We start from the raw sequence: 17,813 nt of genomic DNA on the forward strand, positions 1-17,813 counted from the left end.
ACAGAAACCTGGAGCTGGCAGTGTCTCCATCCTGCAGATGAGGAAACAGTCTCTGCAACAAGAAGCTGCTTGCCACAGGCGGCAGAGGAACCTGGAGGAGTCTCACTACGCAGCCCTGGCCACATGAGCTTTGTTCCTTCGTCCTCCTCAGGGCCCCAGCAGGCCAGGCAGTCAACAAGAAGCCTCTCCAGGGCGGCTGCCCAGCACCAGTGCGGAGGGCCCCCTGCTACTCCTGCAGCGCTCCTGCAGGTGGCAGCTCCCGGATCCTCTGTCCACCCTCCCTCGAGCTCAGAGGCGCCCTGCAGAAGGCGGTGCCAGCACTGCCACCGAACTGAGAAAGGCACAGAGTACAAGCGCCTGCAGCCACAGCTCACCCCCACAGACTCCAGGGCGGTGCCTCTCCTATCCACCACAGCCCTCTCCAGACACCAAGGGCAGACAAAGGGCAAGTCAAATCATAAAGCTGGGGGCACGCCCTGCAAGCCATGCACAATGGTGGTGGCGTGTGCTAGGCACGCGTGCTCTTGGGTGCAAAGCAGGCTGCAAAGTGTTGTGAAATGGAATGTTGGGGCACTTGGCTCTAGGGGCTGGGATAACAGGTGACTTCAGTGGGTTTCTTTATGCATCTTGACATGTTCTAATCCTCCTATAATGAACAGGTATTTCCTGTCACATTTTTTGTAAGTTTTAAACTCTGTTCCTCTGTAACCTCATCCACCCGTTCAGTCATCCAATCAGCAAGCATTTATTGAGCGCCTGAGGTGCCAGGCACTAGATTCTGCAATGGGAATCAGCCATGAAGAGGTCATAACCCTTGCCCTTAAGAAACTTGGCCCATGGCTGGGCACAGTGGCTCACACCTGTAATCCCAGCACTTTGGGAGGCCGAGATAGGCAGATCACCTGAGGTCAGGAGTTCGAGACTAGCCTTGTCAATATGGAGAAACCCCGTCTCTATTAAAAATACAAAAATTAGCCAGGCATGGTGGCACATGCTTGTAATCCCAGCTATTTGGGAAGCTGAGGCAGGAAAATCACTTGAAGCAGGAGGTGGAGGTTGCAGTGAGCCGAGATTGTACCATTGCACTCCAGCCTGGGCAACAAGAGCGAAACTCCATCTCAAAAAAAAAGAAAAAAACTTGGCCCTAAGAGGGGCTGCACCACAAGCGAGAATGGTCAGTTATAACCTCAGCAGACCCTAGAACATTCTCTAGTACCAAATACAGCCCGGAGGGCAAGAAAAACTGTGACAAAGCCATTGATGGGAGCTGCAGTCCCCAAACTGGGGCCTCAACTCGGCCCTGCCACTCTCAGGGTGTCCGATGTGATCCAGACCCCTGAGCTGTCAGCTAAAAACTAAGCTATGGAGCCACTGCAGGACAGCAGGCAGCCTCCGAGACAGGACATACGGGAATGTGCCCAGCAGATCCTGCACTCACCAGGAGCTCCCAGCCCTGACCTCACCCCTGTGACCTCTGCCCTCACCCCGTGACCTCTCCACCCTTTCTTCCCATCAGGTACCCCAGGAACTGAATTTGGGTCAGGTTCCTGGTACAGGCCCACCCTACACAGAAATTAGTAACTCAGAACACAGACTTCCCCAATCCGAGGCAAGCCTTCCTGAAAAGGAAGTGGAGAATCGCTGCAGCCACAAGCAGCAGCCTCTGGCCACAAGTCCGACCACCAAGTGAGGAAGCGGGAACCCGACGTGAGCGCGTCCTCAACACACACGGGCACGAGCACCTGGGAGGGCACAGCTATGGTCAACTCAGCAAACACTACGCTGTTGAAAACAGGGGTGCCTTTTGTGGAAAAAGAACGGAAACATTTGTTCTGCTCCATTCAGCAGGACTAGACGTGGGGGCGGGGCAGCATCTAGAAACTGGAGCTGCAGTGTGGCCTGTCCCAAACGTCACAGCTCCTTTCCTAAAGCTTGTCTGTGCCTCTTCTAAGCACTGACCCTGAGGAACTCACTGCTGACAAAAACAACAGTGGTAACGTCGCCAATTCCTCTGCTGCCTCCCCTACGAGCCAGCCAGCGCAGCACGGAGCACGTTACTGTGAGGTCCCATTCCTGCTCCTGACACACTCAGCCCCAAAGGGGAAATGACAACTTCCCTCTTACAGGGAACCTGAGGTCACCTGGCTCAGGGTTCAGACCCGGGTCAGACATCACAGCTACACTCTCAGCCATGGAACTGCCCTGCCTTGCAGTCTGTGGGCTACAGGCTTGGTCCCGGGGCCCAAATCCCGGGTGTAGCTCCTGGCTCTGCCATTCTGGCTGTGGCATCCTGAACACATCATGTGGGTGAACAGGGAGTGGGAGGCAGGAGAGGTGAGGCCCAGATCCTCCCCACGGGGTCACTGCTGGAATGCGTGAAAGCAGATAAGGGATCTGAGAAGGCTGGGCTCCACAGACATCAGTTGGCTAGAAATACGACTTTGGAGACAAAACTGCTATTCACTCGAAAGAGTGAGCCGGACTGGAAAACCATGAGACAGTACCTCAATTAGCCACTTGTTTTGGACAAACTTCTGCAGCACCTGCTCCGCTTCCTTCTTCCTCATCTTCTTGCCTTTAAGTTGATCAACCAGGTTCAAAATGTTTGTGGAAGATGCAAAGCCAGTTTCTGAGTCAATAATTAGTTCCAGCTGGAAGAAAGAGCAGGTACCATGCTTCTCTATTAAAATGGCAAAAATAACTTTTAAATGGTAATACTAAGTCTGGCAGGGGTGCAGTAAGACCACTCAGATCACAGGCAGAACTGCACACTGGCATGGTATTCGGGGAAAACAATGTAATATGCATCAAGAGTCAGGACTGTGCTCAGTTCTTTTGACTCAGAGGTCACTTCGATAACATCCTCCCAAATAAATCATCTTGATGTCCCCAAATCAATAAGGGTCACCTTGCCTCACGGCTGGCCTCAGAGGCAGCGAGAGACAGACACGGCAGGCAGGAACCTCTGGAGAAGACAGGTTCCTGCACACGCAGATGTGTGCTCAGCTCAGCACCTGCTCCTCAACCCTGGCAGCTAATAAACCCCAGGAGAAGACCTCAAAGGAATGATTCCAACACCTGGTTCTCAGAGATTCGGATTCGACAGATCGCAAGTGGGGCTGAAATGTCTGAATTCTTTCTCACCTCTGCAGTTATGTAGGCCTGAGAACCACTCTTAGCCATATGTTTGACCAGAGGGCCGAGCAAGTAGCTCTGAAGCCTGGTAGAGCAATGCCGCTCAAATGTGCACATGCAAATGATTCAGTGGGCACCTGGCAAAAATGCAGATTCGGACTCAGCAGTCTAGGGTAGGGGCTGGGACTGGGCCTTTCTAACAAGCTCCCAGGTGATGCTGCTGCTGCTGCTGCCTTTCCCAGATGACACTTACAGCAGCCAGGTAGGAACGCCTGTTACTACCAGTGAGGCCCTGCTCTTGCCCATCCAGCTGGGGCTCACACCTGGCCCAGCACTTCCTTCCCAGGCAGCCATGGGGGCCCCTGACAGCTGTGAATTCCAGATGGGTAGACAGTGATATCTCCCTGCAAAGCCTTTTCTCAGACAGCAGTGGGGGCCCACGTCCCCCCAGTGATCCTTGAAGACTGCAGTTGCCACTTCTAACGACTGAGACAGAACTTTCCCATAAGAAGCCCAGCCAATGGGCGACGGGGATTACTCTACTTACAGCCTTTCTAAACAGATCCAGTTCATTCTCTGCAAAATCCGTAGCCATTTTGGAAATTGAAGTTGTAGCAAGATTCACCTAAGAAATAAGTCAGCGCAACAGTCAGGCTGTGCCCTTCGCATGTTGGTTAACGTGTCGCTGGCTCTCCCTCCCTCCCCTCCTCCGTCTCTGGCCAGTCACTGAGCTCCTGTATCCAGGCACTGCGAGCCGCAGGATGGATCTGTAACCAGGCATATACTACAGACTTTATTCTTTAGCTCAGTCAACATGCTGGACCCTCAGAAGTTGCAGAACTCCAGAGGGTGTGCAGTATTTTCCAAACTCAGATAAATTTGGGAGATTTGTCTACATGTTAATGGAGCTTCAAATGCAAAAGGCACTGAGAAGTCCGATAGCAAGGAAATCTGCTTTGCCGTGTCTGACCAGCATTTCCATAGTTCTTTGCCTGTGTAATGTTTTTTCCAGGGAACTGAGTTTGGGAAACCCTGGACTAGAGTGCTCCTTTCTGAGTGTGAGCCTGGCTGGGAGCAGCCAGATGTCCTCTGACCAGCCCGAGGTGTCTCCTAGCCAGGGATGGGGCATGTCAGCTTCCCACTCCTGTGTTTCACCCTGATCCCTACCTGTGAGAGTAAATCTGAAAACCACTGAAGACCCCACATGGGTTGCAATCCTTGACACTCCTACACACTGTTTCTTTTCATCGCTTCTATGTCTTATTCTAAGTAAAAAACCATTTCTCCCTTTATTCCTAATATTCCATACATTTGGAGTGACTTCTTTACAAAGAACTGTCCAAAAGAGAAATCAAACCAAAGCAAACACAGGCTGCCTGGGCCCTGTTCCAGCTCCTCAAAAACGCCACTAGAGGGCTCTGCCGGGCACTCACCAACGCATAAATGGGTCTCCCGTCATCTTCCGTGACTCCTCTCTTTATCTCAATATACAAGGACTCCAAGACACTGTTAATGTTGTTGATGAAGTCCTCCAACTTATCTACAGTGGCATTGCCTGGAAATAAACAGACCAAAAAAGGGGTGTGACGGGGGGCCTCATCAAAAAAACGTAGCTTGCTTGAATCATTCCATCCCATCTCAACACAGGGGACAGCAACCCCAGACACGGGCGGAGGCTGCAGCCTCTTGGGTGAATGCCAGTGCCGCGTGGCTTCTTTCTTCCTGGAGTACTTGGAAGACAAACAGACAACAGATGGAGGGCGTTGTGAGGCAGGAGGGCCGGGGAGATGCTATCTGCAACCACGGAGGCTGCCGCGGGCTTCCTGTCTTTGCTCGCTGCCTCCCGATGCGAGTCTGGATCAGCACCTTCAGCGTATCACTCAATGACGTGCTCAGAGCGTGCACTAAGCTCCCGCTGCACGCACATCCCATCCCATCTCAGCCGTTCTACCTCGTCCCCAGTGCCCCGCGAGAGGCCTCTGTCCCTTTGCGTCCCCACACGTCTTAGGTGGAGCTTTATTCCTTTCTTTTTTTATTCAGTGTCCACTTATCCTCACTTACATGCCAGGCTTGTGCTAGGTCCTGGGCTGGAACAGTAAGAATAACAACCACCGGGGTGAGAAGGGCGGCTTGCAGCAAGCCCTCAGCATGGAGAGGCCCTGTCCCGGGCACCTTTTGTCATCATGAATCCACCCTCCAGCAGCTCTCTGGGCACAGGGAAAGAGGCTGAGACGCAGAGAGGTGAACTGACTCACCCAGAGTTGCACCACAAGGCCGGGGCTTTGACCTCTCTGTCACCCACCTCCCCTGGCCCTGCCAGCAGGACGCTCACAGCCCAGGGGCCACCATCCAGGTCCATCAGTCTGAGGAGGGGGCACCCACAGTATGGCCGGGGGCTCAGCTGAATGGACACTAATCAGCCAGGGAAGGAAGGAGGGCAGAGAGGCTGCGGTGGGGAAGGGAGCCAGATCACACAGGGCCTGTGGCCGGGGCCAGCAGGGCCTTTCTCCTGCGGCACCAGGAAGCCTCTGAGCACTGGAAGCAGTGGAAGGACATGTCCAGCGCTGTGTACCTTTCATGCTGTGAGACAGTCATGTCTTTTGAGACAGTCTCACTCTCGCCCAGGCCGGAGTGCAGTAGTGCAATCTTGGCTCACTGCAACCTCCACCTCCGGGTTCAAGCAATTCACCTGCCTTAGCCTCCCGAGGAGTTGAGATTACAGGCGCCCACCACCACGCTCAGCTAGTTTTTGTTATTTTCAGTAGAGATAGGGTTTTACCATGTTGGCCAGGCTGGTCTCGAGCTCCTGACCTCAGGTGATCCGCCCACCTCAGCCTCCCAAAATGCTGGGATTACAGGAATGAGCTTGTGCTGCGAAACTTTTTAAAGCAAGAGTATGTAGTACTGTTTTCACTGTTTTTATGTATTAAAATAAATAATTTCAAAAGATTCATGCCTTAGAAAATCATTTTGGAAAAAAAAACTGCAAGAAAAAACAGACAATCTGATACATTTCGTGTGAAACAAAAACAGAACCAATGAAACGGTCCCACAGGAAAAGGCCCAGCAGGTTGCCCACTGGACTGACGACCAAGGCCATCGCCAGGAAGGGACTAAACGGGGGTCATCACAGCGCCCTCACGCTGTGTGTCTATGTTTGATTTCTTATAGACAGAGGCATTTCTAAGCTACCCATACAACTCAAGATCCATAAAGTTAAAAAAAAAAACAAACAGAAGATCACACTGGTGAAAATGGAGGACATGGCCGTGTGAAAGAGTCAAGGACAACCCAGGCCAGTGAGCTCTATCAGAGGATCAGACTGTGGGCGCCCAGAAAAGCCGAGAACAAAGCCCAGGGCAGTGACACTAACGTGCCATGCTCAGCGAGGAGCTAACCTTCCATTTAAGTAAAGTTTTTAAAAGGCAGTTTAAATTAAAAAGTAGTCATAATAAGTGGGTGGAACATGGACATGGTACAATCGTAACATGAGACAATGGCATCTGGCCTCGGTGGCTGGAGAGCAGGCATCAGGACTGAGAGGCATGGCCTGACTTCCTGCCTCCACGCCTCTGCTCACGGGTCCCTCCTTTCTGAAAAGCTCTCCCTCCACTGCTGCAGCCACCTCGGATGGCCTGTTTTTCCAGGAAATGTTCTCTTCTGCCCCCGGTGCTGTCTTCCTCTTCCACACCACGCAAGGCAGCTCTTCGCTGGCGTGGGAGCCAAGCTGTTCCGTACCTGCCTGTGCCGGTGACTTGGGCAGACACGCTTTTCCATCCCCAAGGGCAGCCAGTGCTGGGTAGCTCAGACACAAGGGGCCCAGACACCAAAAAGCCTTGCTCAGTGCAGAGTGAGTGACAGGAGCCCTGTCCACCCAGTGTGACACCGGGGCAAGTCCCACCTCCCTCTGAAAGTGACAACTCACATTTTCCACTAACGAGGCCCCTCCTGGGTGTCACTGAGAACAATGTGCCCTGTGGGCAGATGAGAGGCATTCTGATCTACTGGACTTTCCAGACACCCCATTGCGGGGAGGCAGCCAGCAGCCCTCTCTGCCCTTCCCCTCTCCCCACTGCCTCTGGTTTGGCGTCCGGCCTCATTTTTCAGAAACCATGAATGTTTTGCTGTATTTTTATCTGACCAACCACTTCCTCCTACTGTACTCGCTCACTGCAGACACCAGCCACCGCCTGGGCGCTCCCATTCTCTCCGCTATCGCCCTCTCCTTCCTTCCACACGCTTCCTGCATCAGGGTCGTGTCCACGATCTCCATCGCTGACCCTGTAACTGTTTCTCATGGAGGCCCCACGCCCTTGCAGCGCCTCTTAATTGTGACCTGAGAAGAAACTTCTCTTACGCTCAGCAAACCCCTCAACTGACTCCTTTTGGCAGCAACAGAGGCGGTGTGGTGCCATGGGACTGGCAGCAGAGGTGTGGGCTCCAGCCCATCCTGCCCTCTCGCTCTGTGGGCCCCTGTGTGAGCCTCTCCCCGACTTCTCATCTCTAACAGCCACACACGGTCTCACCTCCAGCCTCACACATGTCCAGAACCCTCTTCCCTCCCGCCTCTCCACCACCACCCCTGGCTGGACCCCAGCCTCCTGGTCCTCTGGCAGCCTCCTGTACAGGCCTTCCCCAACCAGATGAGCTGCACTTCCCAGCTCTGTCCTCCCAGGGCTCCAGCACTTCCTTCCTCATCACACGGTGCTCCAGCTGCTGTGTCCGGCCACCCTGAAACAGGAGTCAGCTGGTGACACCTGCCAGCCCAGCAGCCATGTCCCTCCCTAATGAGACCTTTGCTTTTTTTCTTTCTTTTTTTTTTTAGAATTGTCTTTCTCTTACATTTGCGGTTTTGGTGAGAGAATAATTCCAGGTACAACATTCAGGGAACCAGAAAGCAGAAAGCTGAAGGGACCAGAGATTAGGGCAGCCAGGAGTAGACAGAGAACCCACACCAGCCAGACACTCTCGCAATCTGAGCAAGGGACAAAAGGAAGCTTGGAGGTGGCTCCAGCCTAGACACTATAGAGGGCCAGCTGCTCTGGCCATGCAGTGGTGCCATGCTTCCTGCCCATCCCCGACTGCGCACCTGGCCACCAATGAATCCTACGTGTCCCTCCCCCAATAGCATCTCGACACATTCCTTTTTTTTTTTTTTTTTTTTTGAGATGGAGTGTCACTCCGTCGCCCAGGCTGGAGTGCAATGGCGCAATCTCAGCTCACTGCAACCTCCACCTCCCAGGTTCAAGTGATCCTCCTGCCTCAGCCTCCCCAGGCACTAGGACTACAGGTGTTTCACCACCACAGCTGGCTAATTTTTTGTATTTTCAGTAGAGATGGGATTTCACTGTGTTGGTCGGGCTGGTCTCAAACTCCTGACCTCAAGTGATCTGCCCACCTCAGCCTCCCAAAGTGCTGGGATTACAGGCGTGAGCCACCACGCCCAGCCCCGACACATTCCTTTCTCAGAACTGGGGTCTCTTGCTTGCTCCCAAGACCCTTATGATGCCCACTAAGTGCTAAGGTGGCACCAGATCACTGCTTCCCAGCCTCAGGTCTTCAGGACAGCTAATGTCCATAGCTCTGCCCCTGCCCTCTCCTCTGATCCTGGAGCCCTGGTGGAGAAGCTACAGTTTGCTAATCTGTAGGGATACACTGGGCTAAAGGCATGTCTGAGGATCCTTTTGACCTCAATATTCTACAAGCCCATGGTCATGATAAAGAGTGTGGGATAAAGTCCATATCGTGGGATTCTGAGACAGCTACTTTCAGTCTTAGAAATACCACTTTGAGGACTTAGGAGTTAATAATACACTACTTTATTGCGGCACTATTCACAATAGCACAGACTTGGAATCAACCCAAATGTCCATCAGTGGCAGACTGGATTAAGAAAATGTGGCACATATACACCATGGAATACTATGCAGCCATAAAAAAGGATGAGTTTGTGTCCTTTGTAGGGACATGGATGCAGCTGGAAACCATCATTCTTAGCAAACTATCACAAGAACAGAAAACCAAACACCGCATGTTCTCACTCATAGGTGGGAACTGAACAATGAGATCACTTGGACTCGGGAAGGGGAACATCACACACCGGGGCCTATTATGGGGAGGGGGGAGGCGGGAGGGATGGCATTGGGAGTTATACCTGATGTAAATGACGAGTTGATGGGTGCTGACGAGTTGATGGGTGCAGCACACCAACGTGGCACATGTATACATATGTAACAAACCTGCACGTTATGCACATGTACCCTAGAACTTAAAGTATAATAATAAAAAAAAAATAAATAAATAAAAATAAAAATAAAAATAAAAAAACACCACTCCTTTTCAGAATCCGGAACCAACTGAAGAAAAAGGCACACCCTTCAGTAAATATCGAAACATCAGGTTTTCTGTAGGTAGGGCTGGATCAGAGGCTGGTTCTCTGCACACCACCAACCTCCAGTCAGTGATATGGGAGGCCCAGCTACGAGGACAGAGGAACGAGGCCCTGGCCCTACCACAGATGTCTCCTCTACAGGGAAAGAGATACTGAAGCCAGGACAACCAGCACCATGGTTGAATCAAGCAAGTTGAGCCTCTAAACCTCTAAACACAGTGCCACCTGTGTTTTCTCTACTCGGAAGAGGCAGGGTGTGTCTGGATTTCTTAAGGGCTGTAGTAAAGTAGTTCGTGTTAGGCTAAAATCAAGGGGCCTGCAAATGTGTGACTGTAATTCACCTTATTATGTGCCAGCACTATGCATTCGCATGGTTCATTTCATCATGACAATAACAGTAACTCCATAAGGTGCATCACTAATATCATCTGTATATATAGGAGGCTTGGAGAGGTTAGCAACTTGCTCATAGTTTCTGTAACTTGGAAGGAAATGGAGCCCAGGCTTGCCCGACCCCAGATCCTAAGCTGCCAGGCACTAAGCCACATGGGCTCCGCAGAGCAAGCCTGAGGACATCCTCTATATCAGACCCCACCATCGTCTCGTCTACACCCTCCTGCACCTGCCCTGTGCTTCAGAGTCACCGAGAGAGACTGGGCCAACAGGGAAGGATGGAAGGCATCTGGGCACCTGATTAAGACCCCAGAGGTGGTACCCAAAGAGGAGCTGCTCACAGAGGAGGGGCATCGGATTGGCCCGGCCTGGCCCAGCCCAGCATCTATCATCCCCTCAGCCCAGCCCAGGCCAGCCCAGCACCCATCATCCCCTCGACCCAGCCCAACACATCATCCATCATACCCCCGGCCCAGCCCTGAGCACTGGGCCAGGTCCGGGGTTCGGGGACAGCATGCAAGGCAGCAGGAGCAGCTAAGAAAAGGCAAAGACCCTGGAGCGGACAGAGTCACTCTTCCTTTAGCAGGAAATGCCTGTCAGTGGTGGCAGTTGAAAATGGGCCTCCAGGTAAGTGACAAGCACTGAACAAAACAGGACACTTCTCCCCTAAGAAGGAGGGTTGGCTCAAGTCATCTTGAGAGATTACTTTTTGAACTAATTCTGTACACATTTTCTCCTTTTCTTTTAAAATTAAATTTTAAGGCCAGGTGTGGTGGCTTACACCTGTAATCCCAGTACTTTGGAAGGCCAAGGCAGGAGGATCACTTGAGGCCAGGAGTTCAAGACAAGCCTGAGCAATGGATCAAGAGCAATAGATCAAGAACTCATCTCTACAAAAAAAAATGTAAAACTCAGCCAGGCATGGTGGCATGTGGCTGTAGTCCCAGCTACTTGGGAGGCTGAAGTAGGAGGACAGCTTGAGCCCAGGAGTTGGAGATTGAAATGAGCTATCATCGCATCACTGCATTCTAGCCTGGGTGACAGAGCCAGGCCATCTCTCAAAAAACAAAAGAAATGATGTAAGTTAAATTGGAATGAACGTTACCAATGAGCCTCTTCTTGCTATATCAGGGTCCCTGCTTCCCAGAGGCTACTGGAACCTAGGATTCACTGTGCGCTTGGGCAGCAGGAAATTGGGAAGTCTACTGCCCTGACCTCTGACCAACAAATAGTTTTGTTCTAAACTAGGCACTAAAAATACAAAATGTTATTTTTAGGCAGAGGAAATAACAGCAAAAAATAAGACTCCAAGGGCCCAAGCCACTGTGAGTCAACTTGCCCTGCGACAGCCCTCTGGACAGAGAGGGCGGACGGGTGGTCCTGCTAGCACGGCACTGAGGACAGGGCAGGGCAGGGCAGGCCCTGGATGAGATGGGAGTGCTGGAGTGGAGCTGACCCAAGAGAGCAGACCCTGGGCTGGGAGGAAGGAAGGGCTGACCGGCAGGACACGGGGCTGGGGAGGTTTGGGAGGGGCCACGGGATTTCACCTCTCAGCCTGTAGCTCTCATCTTTCCCCCAACAGCCTGGGGGAAAAGATTCTCTAGACCTTCAGGCACGCAGATGCAAAGATGAGAACTGCCACGGGCACTTCTGAGCACAGCCACTGAACAATGCTGGGAAGAGCAGGGTGGAAGGAGAGTGGCTGGTCTGTGGTAGATCACTTAGAGACAAAGTATCCGCTCCATGGGTGCACCAGCGCATTCACTACACGCTGCAGCGCGGCTCCCCTCCTCTCAGCAGACCCTCCGTGACCGCCGCAGAGGCGAGCCAGAAAGGATCGCTGCTTCTCTTTCTCAGAGGTCAGAGAGATGAAGGACATACTTAAGACGGGACAGGAAGTGACAAAGTCCAGACCAGAAACCCGATGTCTGGCCATTAGCTAGATGCAATCACGGAAGGATGTGGGCATTCATCAGAAAAAAATTCTTACATATATATGCAATGATGTTGAGAATACTTCAAAATAACGTGGGTAAGCAGGTACAAACATAAATAAAACAAGATCAGTCCTGCGTTCATCATCTGAACTAGGTGACGGCACACAGGACTTCACTGTGTCAGTCTCTCCACTTTTCTGTTTGACTTTTTCCATAATAAAATGTTTAAAAAATACTTCAGTGCTCAACAATCATATAACTTGACTCCTTGACCCTCAGGAATCTCAATTTAAAGAGAAAAATGAGTGTCCTGTGACAAGGTAGATTAGCTCAGGGCTCCGACAGTAGAGAAGGAATAGGATTTTAATAACATGTGGTTTTAAAACCTATTGTTCTGAGATCTGTACACAGAGTTCTTTTCTTCTTAAACTCAAGAAGTTTATTACAATCAGAAAGTCTGCTCTTTAGCCTCACTCAAATGACAGAGCATAAAAGTTATTTTATGTTACTGGGCACAGTACTTGCATCCCAGCTGCACGCATTTATGGTCCTAAAACCTATGCTACCACGTGATGGGGACATCCACTTGCTGTCCCTATCTATGCAGCATCTATGGGACATTCCCCTGGCTGGAAGTCTATCGGTCAGGACTCCCACTGGCAATAAAGCAGTGTCCACTGGTTTATCACGGTAAAGTTCTGGATCATAATGGGAATTGTCATGAGAAACACAAACTACTATATATTTTGCTACTGATGCTGTTTATACACATTTCATCTTAATCCCACCCACTGAAAACAGGTGGTCCATCTATCCTTGAGATGAGTAGCGGCTCTGACACCTTCTGTGGCGCTCTGGTCCCCACCCCTACCCATGCAGGAGCCCTCGCAGAGTTGATACAGGGGCTCTGCAGGGGACAGGAGAGGAGGCTTCCTGGTCACCCCAGCCCCTGAAACCAGAGCAGCTCTTCCTGATCCCTGCTGGGTAAGCTTCCTCCTGCTCAGATTGCACTGAGCAAAGTGAAAATGGACAAATCCGATGCCTACAGAGGCAGGCAGGAAGCGCAGCTGCAGACAGCTCTGGGCACAGCAGGGAGCTGGTGGCACACATTCTGCCAAAGAAGGCAGCACTGCTCTGCTTCAGCCGAGTGCCCGAGCTTTGGGTGTTTACACAGAATCTCCTGGCAGTTGTTTTCTGTTTAATTCTGGTAATTCTTAAAAAGTACAAACACTATAGTGCAAACAAACAATGCCGATAAGTTATATGCCACTGACAGTTCACCATCTCCCAATTCCGATGTGGGCGGGAAACCCGCTGCCATGAGACACAGTGACTAATGAGGCCACTCTGTTCCCTGACCCGCCAGATAAGCAGTTACTATTCTCACACAGGCTGGACTGTGAGCAGCTCAAAGGAATGGACCGTGTTACTCCCATTCTTCTGAGAGACTGAACATACAGACGGCCAATGGGCTGCAGCCAATGGCCAGACCACGTATAAAAGCAGAACTCCAACCCAAAATCTACAGCAACCTGCCCAGAAAGTCAGCCCACCACCTCCAAGTGAGAACTGTAGGAAGCCAGGCCAGTCCCCCAGCAACCAGTCCAGAAGCCAAAACTAACCCACAATCATGGCCCAAAAGGACCAGCGCAGGATCAGTAACTGATACTACCCTAATTGATTTTATTTTATATTTTAGAGATGGGGTCTTGCTCTGTCATCTAGGCTGGAGAGCAGTGGTGCAATCACAGCTCACTACAGCCTCAAACTCCTGGGTTCAAGTGATCCCCCCACCTCAGTCTCCCCAGTATCTGGGACTATAAGCACAAGCCAGTATGCTCAGCTAACTTTGTTTTCTCTGGAGACCCTGAAGTCTCGCACTGTTGCCCAGGCTGGTCTCAAACTCCTAGCCTCAAGTGATCCTCCTGCCTCAGCCTCCCAAATAGCTAGGACTACAGTCATGTATCACCACACTCGGCAACTTCCCTAATTTTTATTCCTGTTTCTAAGAGACAACAAATCAGAGAAAGCAACACACACTTCTAACCAATCACATAGGACACCCCGCTTCTGGTTAGCTGTCTCCACCTTGCCCTGGCCAGCAGCCTCCACTCGGGACACCTGAAGCCTCCCCACTCCTCTGCCTACCTGGAGTCTCTGCCAAACCCAAGTGGAGGCTGCCTCCCTTGCTGGAGCAAGCTCTAAATAAGTAGCCGCTGCCTGTTCTGCTGCCTGGTCTCCGCTTATGTTCACACTTTATCTGTGGAGGACTCAATTTGGTGCCCATTCTGGGCTAAGCAGGGACTAAGAAGTGGCCAGTATGAAGGCGGCCAACCGGAGTCACTCTGACAGGCACACGCCCTTCCCTCTCCCCACTCACTACAGCCCAAAGCAGACAACAGCCTCCAGCATTCTCCCGGTGTCCCCTCTAGCCTTCTCCATCTGTCTGTCCTCCACATGCAGCTGAGTGGAGCCAGATCCTGGCACTCAGCCTGGAAGCTGCCTGGGGCTCCATCCCTTGACCTATGTTCCCACCTGCTTTTCTGTCCCCCGCTCCCCCACACCAAGCTCCTCCCCATCTCAGCCCCTTCACTCATGCTGCCTTCCCCTTGGAAAGCGTCTCCCGCAGATCTCTGCAGGGCTGCCCCTCATCACCCGAGCATGGCCACACATGGCAGCTCCAGAGAAAGGTCTGAGCAGACGCCCTAGCCAAAGCCACACCCCAGGCCCACTATCCCGAGGGACTCAATGCTTCCTTCCAGTAGTTAGCACCCCAAACTACCGCACTGTCTGCCTCCGAGTTGCTGTCTTTCTCTTTCTAAGCAGAATGCCAGCCCACTAAAGGCTGGGATCTGCTCATCCTACTCACCACAGCACCCCAACATGCAGCTGATACTCAAGACGTATCCGTCAACGAACCAAGGAAGATGTGTGGTACCAGTGGTGAGCATGCTTTCTGAATTTTCTAGGAAAACCCCAACAATAGAATTCAGCCCTGTGGTCTATACGGTAATTCCTCTCACACTATCCTACCAGCACCACGGGTCTTCTGATAGTCACCCCCACCACCCACCCACTCCTAGCAACTGGGATTAGATGGCAAGTCAAGGGGCAGAAAAGGAAGGAAGAGGCAGTGGCAAGCATGAAGTGAACGTGTGCCCGCAAGTACTCTGTGCCAGGCACTGAACATACATTCCCTTGCTGAATCCTCACGACTCTTCCGTGAGATGAATGTGATGTCCCTTATAACACAGAAAGCTGAGACTCAGTAAAGTAAAAGAACTTTCCCCGGGTCCTGGAAGAAACAGGACTTGAATTCATGCCTTTGAAAAGTGGCTTCCCTGTTCCAGCCAGCGGGGTCTGTGGTAACCCCACTGAATCCATTCCCAGTACTGCCACGCGTCAGCACATAACCTCTCTCGTGTCCGGGATCCAGTTCAAAATGCATTCCCAAACACATGACGTGTGCGCTTAGGGGAGCGTGGAGCACACAGAACTCCTGGCTCAGCGCCTCCATGCCGGCCTGAAAGGGCTGCGGTGGAGCCGTCCAGCCTGGACTCCCATGCTGCGGACATGAGGAACGGGCAGGACTTGGACACATCTAGGCCAGTAAGAGCCAGGGACACAAAAGCAACATCAATTTTCTTGTGGTTACAGAGCTTCTTGAACCCAAAGATTCCTGCCTAACCACTTAATAACTGCCGGCTGTCAATTCTGTATGTTGAGAAATTCATCGAGGCACACATTTGATGTTACTTTTCACACTCATTTTTTGCCACGTTGAAGTTATGATCCCAGACTTTATCTCCCTTGATTAACCAAAAGGCAGACCGGCTCTGACAGCGGTAAGCTGATTAACTGTTCATCATGGCCAAAGGGGAGAACTAGAAATGAAATCACTAAAAATAAAAGGAAAATGTACTTGGAGCCAGCTTCTAATTATGACCGAGTCTTTCTTGGAAAGAGAAGGTGCTTACAAATAGGACTACAAATGGATGGAATACTGAACCAAAATATCAACATCGCTGATTCGCCATCAACGCACGCAGCCTGATGATGTACAGGAGGCCAGCATTAGACAACAAAGCAGGCACAGGCGTGTAAATCAGCGCACTGGGAACAAACCCGGGAGGAAGGCAGATAAGAGGGTTGACAAAAACAGAAAATCTTTATCAAACCCCAGCGTGACTATGATACTTGATTCACTCATCTAGTTTTGACACATGTATTTCAGCTACCTGGTTTTTGCCCAAACATCAAATGATTTACTATGCTCACTGAAGTATTTCTAAATTTAAATTTTTAAATCTAAAACTTTAGACATTTTTACCTAACTTGTCCTTAAAACAATAGATAATTTAAACCCTCATAAAAATTAACATAAAACATAATACCAGAGCATAATTAGTTCTAAAATGTTAGTGCTGGAGAGTATAGAACTGTACCTCATAGCAATCTGGCAACCATAAAACAAGAATGAATTTGGGAAGTATTTAAAAACTAATAGCAAAAATGGGATGAAGAATGGGATTATTTTTTGAAACAGGGTCTTGCTCTGTCACCTAGCTGGACAGCACTGGCACGATCTTGGCTCACTGCCACCTCTGCCTCCCGGGCTCAAGCAATCCTCCCACCTCAGCCTCTGAGTAGCTGTCATTACAGGCTCATGCCACCAGACCCAACTAATTTTTTTTATTTTATGTAGATACAGTGTTTCGCCATGTTGCCCAGGTTTGTCTCAAACTCCTTGAGCTTGAGTGATCTGCCTTCTGTGGCCTCCCAAACTGCTGGAATTACAGGCATGAGCTACTGCACGGGGCCAAGAATGAGATATTTACCTTGTCTCCAAGTACCTCCCTGCAATATACTTATTAATCACACAGAAAAAGAGTAATTGTACACTGGAGAAACTGGCTGACCCCATCAGCACCGTAGCCAACCTGGTAGGATGCAGAGAGAACACAACACCACTTCCATACTATATCTGCAAAATTAAAAGGCATAACTTAGATTTAATTAGGAGGAAGCTCCAGACAAACCTAAGCTGAGGAACAGTCTACAAATAGCACATGTGACTACTGAGCACTTAAAATCGGGCCAGTCTAAACTAAGTGTAAAATACATACTGGATTGCAAATACATATTTCCGTCACCCCCAATATGGTTTGGCTATGTCTCCACCCAAATCTCATCTTGAATTGTAGTTCCCATAATCCAAACATGTCGTGGGAGGGGCCTGGTGGGAGGTAATTGAATCATGGGGGCAGTTATCCTCATGCTGTTCTTGTGACAGTAAGTGAGTTCTCAAGAGATCTGACAGTTTTATAAGGGGCTTTTCCCCTTTTGCTCGGCACTTCTCCTTCCTGCCTGCCACCATGTGAAGAAAGATGTGTTTGCTTCCCCTTCCACCATGATTGTAAGTTTCCTGAGGCCTCCCAGCCATGCTGAACTGTGAGTCAATTAAACTTATTTCCTTTATAAATTACCCAGCCTCCGGTATGTCTTTATTAGCAGCACGAGAACGGACTAATACACTCACCAAGTTTCCTTGTGCCTCTTTGTAATCCCCCTCACCTACCCATCCTATCCCTCCTCTATGCCATCCCATGCAACCACTGAACCATCCTGTCATTACAGTCAGGTACGCATTGTCTAGAATTTCACATAAATGACTTCATATGGCCGGGCACGGTGACTCAAGCCTGTAATCCTAGCACTTTGGGAGGCTGAGGCGGGCAGATCATGAGGTGAAGGGATCAAGACCATCCTGGCTAACACGCTGAAACCCCGTCTCTACTAGAAATACAAAAAAATTAGCCAGACGTGGTGGCACGCACCAGTAGTCCCAGCTACTCACGAGGTTGAGGCAGGAGAATCGCTTGAACCCAGGAGGCGGAGGTTGCAGTGAGCGGAGATTGCACCACTGCACTCCAGCCTGGGCGACAGAGTGACACTGT

At 50.8% G+C, this 17,813-nt stretch overlaps 1 protein-coding gene across 2 annotated transcripts in view; it reads right to left on the minus strand.

Annotated features, from left to right (window-relative positions):
- The window catches only part of NSMCE1 (non-SMC element 1 homolog (S. cerevisiae)), a 44,425-nt gene that overhangs the window by 5,170 nt on the left and 21,442 nt on the right, over window positions 1-17,813 (minus strand). For both annotated transcript variants that reach the window (XM_011982332.1, XM_011982333.1), the window contains exons 3-5: window positions 4,569-4,690; window positions 3,683-3,760; window positions 2,505-2,651 (exon numbers count right to left, since the gene is read on the minus strand). In XM_011982332.1, coding sequence (XP_011837722.1) covers window positions 2,505-2,651; window positions 3,683-3,760; window positions 4,569-4,690 — 347 coding nt within the window. The remainder of the gene's footprint in view (window positions 1-2,504; window positions 2,652-3,682; window positions 3,761-4,568; window positions 4,691-17,813) is intronic.

This window comes from Mandrillus leucophaeus, unplaced genomic scaffold, assembly GCF_000951045.1.
Source record: "Mandrillus leucophaeus isolate KB7577 unplaced genomic scaffold, Mleu.le_1.0 Scaffold24, whole genome shotgun sequence".
Taxonomy (NCBI): Eukaryota; Metazoa; Chordata; class Mammalia; order Primates; family Cercopithecidae; genus Mandrillus; species Mandrillus leucophaeus.